Below are 6000 nucleotides of genomic sequence, written 5' to 3'. Positions count from 1 at the left end.
GGTTTTCTTGGCAAAAATACTGGAATGATTTGCCATTTCCTTCTCCAGCTCATTTTATAGATGAGGAAATGGAGGCAAACAGGGTTAAAGTGTCCAGGATTACACAGCAAAGTAAGTTCTGAAGCTGAATTTTAACCCATGAAGATAAATCTTCCTGATTCCAAGACAAGTGCTCTATTTAGTGTGCCATCTAGCTGTCCATATTCTTTCTATAATTTGATGTTCACAATTGAATTTAATACTCCCAGACAGAGTTCAGAGAAACAACTATTAACTTATTTCTAGAAGCTATGCCTGTTGCATTCTGTAATATTCTCTTTAAAATGTAATGTTCTCTGTTGAGGTTTCCTTGGGGTCTCTGGAGGCAGCCTTAGTTTCAGTTCAGTGTAATCACCCCAAATGCAGCCAGGTATTAAAGTCCAAATCCTTTATTGTCTTTTTCCAAGTCTTGTCTCCTTCACTCAGGGCTCGGCTACTTTTTCTGGAGGCCTATCGCTCTGCTAGGTTCCTAGAGCTTGAGTTCCAGCCTTCCTTCTCTGGCTTCTGAATCTCCCTGACTGAATCCTGGCTGAGGCTGCAAGAGCTTCTAGTGTGCTTGTCTCTTCTCTGGCTCTGAGAGCTTCTTGCTTATATGCTGTACACTGAGTACAAACCAATCATTATATCACTAGGAAACCATTATCTATTAGGTTTCTCTTTTATGCATAGCAGAGTGAGAGACTGAAGCAGTCATACAATGTCTCAATTGCATCTTTAATAATAGTAGTCCAACATCCTACAATTTTGCAGTTCATATATCAAGAAATATGCTCAGTAAAGTTTACTGGCTTATTTAAAGTCACACAGTGTCCTGATTTTAAACTCAGTACTTTCCCCACTAAATCTAGTCCAAAAATTACTTTCCTTTAACCTTTTTACCTTTTTGTCAAAACCTGAAAATAAATGACCTAAGAATCACAATAATTATGCAATTGCTGTTAATTCTGAAAAATGCCAAAGAGCTCATAGAGGTAATAACCCAACTGTTAAACAAAACAAAATAAAACCAAAGAGCTCACGGTGATTATAAGAAAAATGCATTTTTTATTCTGTTGGAAGAGGGAAGCTAGATCTGCATACTGCATGCTGGGATCTGCTCTGAAGATCTCACTCAGGCAGTGAGGCTGAGCCTGATACGTATACATCTGATACACTTACAACTGATACATACACTAATGGCTACACAGTGAGCTGTAGCGGTAGCAACAATGAAACAAGTTTGATTTATACCTCAAACTTCATGCCCAGAACATGGTTCCTGGAGAACCACCCCCCCCTTCTCCAGGGGCTGGTGGGCAGATTGGAAATAGTTGAGGGATTTTACTACAGCAGAAGGTGAGTGAAAAGGATTATTGGTATGCCATGCTCAGGGTACAGCTCACTTGCTGGACCTCAGCTCTGGAAAACAGGGTGTCTCCTAATAATAAAAAGAGAGGAGATACAAAAAGGGGCTGGTGGGTGGCCTTGGCATGGGCATGCTGACCCTTTTTTTCAATGAATAATCATTAATTTTTTTCCCCTTCCATCTTACCATTGTGTGGGACGGATGCCAGACCCCCTTACCCAAATTCACTACTCAGAGACATCTTCAGATACAAAGAGAAAGCATTTATTCGGTCCTTGCAAGGAGATGCCCAAGCACAGCTGGGCAGAGATAGTGCCTCTCAGCTCCCATCTCCCAGGATGTCCCTGGCCCAGCGAGCTGGAAATAGTCAAGCTGGTTAAATAGCAAAAGACCCAAGTCTTTTCATTGGATGGACTCAAAAGGAAGTAACCATTATTGACCAATGTTCAACATGCTGGTATAGTGGATAAAGTGCTGACCTCAGACACTTACTAGTCTGGAAAAGTCACTTAGTAGATGTGAACTTTAATTTCCTCATCCTCCATCATCAAGGGAAAAATAATTTCATCTTACCTCAGGAAAGCTGTTGTGTGGATCAAATAAAAAAAAATATAAAATGTTTTGCAAAGCTTAAAGAACCATATAGATGCAAGCTACCATTATTTGCAGAGTTAATTGCGCTGAATGCAATGAATGTTACTAAAAGCCGAGCATAAATCAAATCACTTGTTTAAAAAATGCAATAGATTAACTGTGTTTTATCTATGTATTCAAAGCAAGAGGATGCTATCGATGTGCTCTGGGGTCCTTTGATTAGTCCTGATCTGAAACGCGCTTTTGGGGATAGGTGATGGCTTGATGGGACCTTAAAGCAACTGTTTTCCTACGTCATCTGATCCCGCCCCCTCAGGCTTCTAAGATGCTACTATTGGTCAACGGGCCCCGCCCCCTTCGCTTCTTAGCCCGTTCCCTTCTCTCTTGTGTTGTCACTCTTTGGCATCCTGTGCCCAACCGGAAGTTAGTTGAAAAACAACATGGCGGCGCCGGTCCCTGGTGTGGGACGCCTGGAGGAAGAGGCTCTGCGGCGGAAAGAGCGGCTCAAGGCGCTTAGAGAAAAGACTGGGCGCAAGGTGAGAGTGGGAGAGGAAAAGGCGGGACGGTCGGCGGCGGGGGAGAGGAGTGTGGACTGAGCGGGGTAACGGCCCGGGCGCGCTGGGGCAGATCGGGCCTGCAGGACCTCGTTAAGCGCATGCGTGTGGGCCTCTGGTCAGCTTGCTTCGGAGCCCCCTATGCCTCTCCTCGGCCTCCAGTGACTCCACGTGAAGAAGCCCGTGATAAGCGAGCGTGATACCCACGAGAGTCTACCCTTCCCCTCCTCCTCGGAGAAACCGAGGCGTGGGGGAGGGGCTGCGACCTGACAGGTGGAAGTTAGCGCTTCCCCAGGGGTTATGTCTCCCCCCCCCCCCCCCGTGGGGGAAGCGAGAGTGGGCGTTCTCGTCTCTGCCCTTTCAGCCTTAAAGAGGAACAGGAATCTGAATCACGCTGAAAATACCCGAGGCACAGGGAGGCCGGCGGAATGGCACTGGAGAAGAGTCAGAAATCTGGGTTTGGTGCCCCCAGAGGCTGTTGGTCCATGCACCTTTCTGTCAGAGGAAGTTGGGCTCAAGTCCTCTTGCACTAGAAGTGAAAACTTAGGGTCTTTTCTCTCTCTCTCTCTTTTTTTTTTTTTTTTAATTTAATAGCCTTTTATTTACAGGTTATGTGCATGGGTAACTTTACAGCATTAACAATTGCCAAACCTCTTGTTCCAATTTTTCACCTCTTACCCCCCCCACCCCCTCCCCTAAATGGCAGGATGACCAGTAGATGTTAAATATATTAAAATATAACTTAGATACACAATAAGTATACATGACCAAAACGTTATTTTGCTGTACAAAAAGAATCAGACTCTGAAACATTGTACAATTAGCTTGTAAAGGAAATCAAAAATGCAGGTAGGCATAAATATAGGGATTGGGAATTCAATGTAATGGTTTTTAGTCATCACCCAGAGTTCTTTCTCTGGGCATAGCTAGCTCAGTTCATTACTGCTCCTTTGGAAATGATTTGGTTGATCTCATTGCTGAGGATGGCCAGATCCATCAGAACTGGTCATCATATAGTATTGTTGTTGAAGTATAGAATGATCTCTTGGCCCTTAGGGTCTTTTCTCAAAGTCCACCTTTGTGTTTGGTGTTGGCTACATAGAGGTGCTACCTTCGAGTCTGTGAAAAAGAAATAAGAATAACTGAGAGCATAATGGTGGGGAATCAGATGTTTGTATGGCAGGTGAAATCGGAAAGCTGTCCCTTTATTAATCAACCTTTCCATGGAATGGTTTAGATTCATAGATTCTTAAAGCTAGAAGGAACTTAAGATCACCTAGTTTAAGCCTCACTTTTTACAGGTGAGGCAATTGATTCTCAAAGCAGGGAAGTCACTTGTCAGTTGAGCCATTTTTCAGTCATGCCAACTCTTTGAGACCCTATTTGGGGGTTACCCCTGAAGTTACCTTCTCCATAGTCCAAACTGGAACCACAGTTCCCTGATCTTTGGATCCTACTGATCTGTGTCCATGTTTCATGGAGGCCGATCTCTTTTTTCACAAACAGGCACCTTTCTTGTGTCATTAGTGACACTTCTAGATATTCCACCTCCTCTGATCTCTAGTTATGAATTCAGTGCTCTCTCTATTATATATATGGCACTGCTTTTATTTATTTATTTATTTATTTGTTGAGGCAATTGGGGATAAGTGACTTGCCCAGGATCACACAGCTAGGAAGTGTTAAGTGTCTGTGGTCAGATTTGAACTCAGGTCCTCCTGACTTCAGGGCTGGTGCTCCTTATCCACTGTGCATCTACTTGCCCTGTGACACTGCTTTTAAATCTCTTAGTACTTTCTTTAGAATAGTACATCACCAGACATCAAGTTAGGAATTCAAATAATAAACACCAGATGTGCAACTAGACACTGTTGATATAAAGATTAAGTGGCATGGCCTCTGCTTTCAAAGAATTTACAGTTTAGCGCAGGGATAAGACAAGTAACTATACACATATAACGACCTGCTCTATAAGTTAGGAAATTTTAAAGTGTCTTTCAAATAGAATGAAATGCCTTGGAGGGGGAAAGTTCATCCCAAAAGTGAGATCCGATTACTTGAGTAGACAAGTTTGCCAGAAGCAGAAGCAGAGTAAGGACTCTTTATCTCACATCCTCTCAGTTCTCTTTCTTTACATCTTAACTTCTCAAGATGATTCTCAGAGACAAAAGACTTCCATCTTTTTTTTTGAAATATCATTATATGACATACAAATATTCCAGAGGACATAATAGATGGCCAGAGCAGGATAAGGATTTGGGATTGGTAGGGGCAAAATGAATGGGGACAGGAGGACAGGAGGGATTTTGACTTTCAAAAGATTAGGAGTGGAGAAATTTCCACAGCTATAAAATAGGGAAGAAACATTTGATTGAGACCACTATCTTCAAGGGACTTGTGATGACCAAGGTAAAGTTGAACTGTTGTCCCTCACAGCCTAGAGAAGAAAGGAATTATAATTGGATATCATGATTAGATGACTGATTCCTTAGGGTCTTGCCTGAAAGAACTCAATTCCAGTTCTCTTTGAGATCTTCTAAGATATGTGGGGAGGAGGGAGATGATGCATAGTTAGAAGGTAATCTGCACTGGGAGGGCTTGGTTCTTGGGCCATAGTGGCTTGTGTTCCTGTACCTTATCCCTGTCTTCAAGGAGTTAATAAGTTAGGTTGTATGAAGACATTTTAGGATGTTCAACTCTTTGAAAAGTACCTACCTAATTATTTAATCCAACTCTTTATGTGTGTGTGTGTGTGTGTGTGTGTGTGTGTGTGTGTGTGTGTGTATATTTTAGCAAGGCAGTTGGGGCTAAGTGGCTTGTCCAGGGTCACACCACTAGGAAGTGTTTAAAAGTTTGAGGCTGAATTTGAACTCTGGTCCTCCTGACTTCAAAGCTATTGCTCTATCACTGTGCCATCTAGCTGCTCCTTCCAATTCTCTTTTAAAGATCAGAAATCTGAAGCCAATAAAAGTAATCTAGTTGGTAAATTTAGATTGAATTCTAGCCCAGGTCTTCTAACTCTTCATCCACTACACGAAAATCTAAATAATTAAAAGATTTAAAAATTTAAGGCAACATTAATTGCAGCATATCATAGTGGATGGAACAGTTTTAACTTAAGAAAACTTGCTAACTATATGAGCCTAGGAATGTCCTTTACCTTTTGAAATTTATCTTCTAAAGGTGCTTCTACACCAGTAGTTCTTTTTCTGAGAAAGGCACAGCTTTTTGGTCTATATATTTGTATTTAAAGGAATGTTAGAAGAGGTAGAGAAAGTAATACATGATTAGTTGTTAAACGCATTGTGTAGATAATTGATATTAATTCAGACAAAGGAAAGTTCTAATTTTTTAAGTCATTGTTTGGATATATCTTAAGCTTCAGAAGGCTAATGAAAAAGTCTTCTAATTCAATCAAACAGTAATGAGCAAGCATTTATTAAGCTCCTGCTTATGAGTAAGGCACTC

The 6000-nt window shown here is 41.7% G+C and overlaps 1 protein-coding gene across 1 annotated transcript in view; it reads left to right on the top strand.

Annotated features, from left to right (window-relative positions):
- Positions 1 to 2354: 2354 nt before the first annotated feature.
- The window catches only part of CCDC12 (coiled-coil domain containing 12), a 72098-nt gene continuing 68452 nt past the window's right edge, over positions 2355 to 6000 (top strand). The window contains exon 1 of the mRNA XM_003762934.3: positions 2355 to 2514. Within this exon, the coding sequence (XP_003762982.1) occupies positions 2419 to 2514 (96 nt within the window). The 5' untranslated portion in view covers positions 2355 to 2418. The remainder of the gene's footprint in view (positions 2515 to 6000) is intronic.

Source organism: Sarcophilus harrisii, chromosome 1 (genome assembly GCF_902635505.1).
Source record: "Sarcophilus harrisii chromosome 1, mSarHar1.11, whole genome shotgun sequence".
Classification (NCBI taxonomy): Eukaryota; Metazoa; Chordata; class Mammalia; order Dasyuromorphia; family Dasyuridae; genus Sarcophilus; species Sarcophilus harrisii.
The sequence above is the reverse complement of the archived record's forward strand: the minus strand, read 5'-3'. Positions and strand labels throughout refer to the sequence as shown.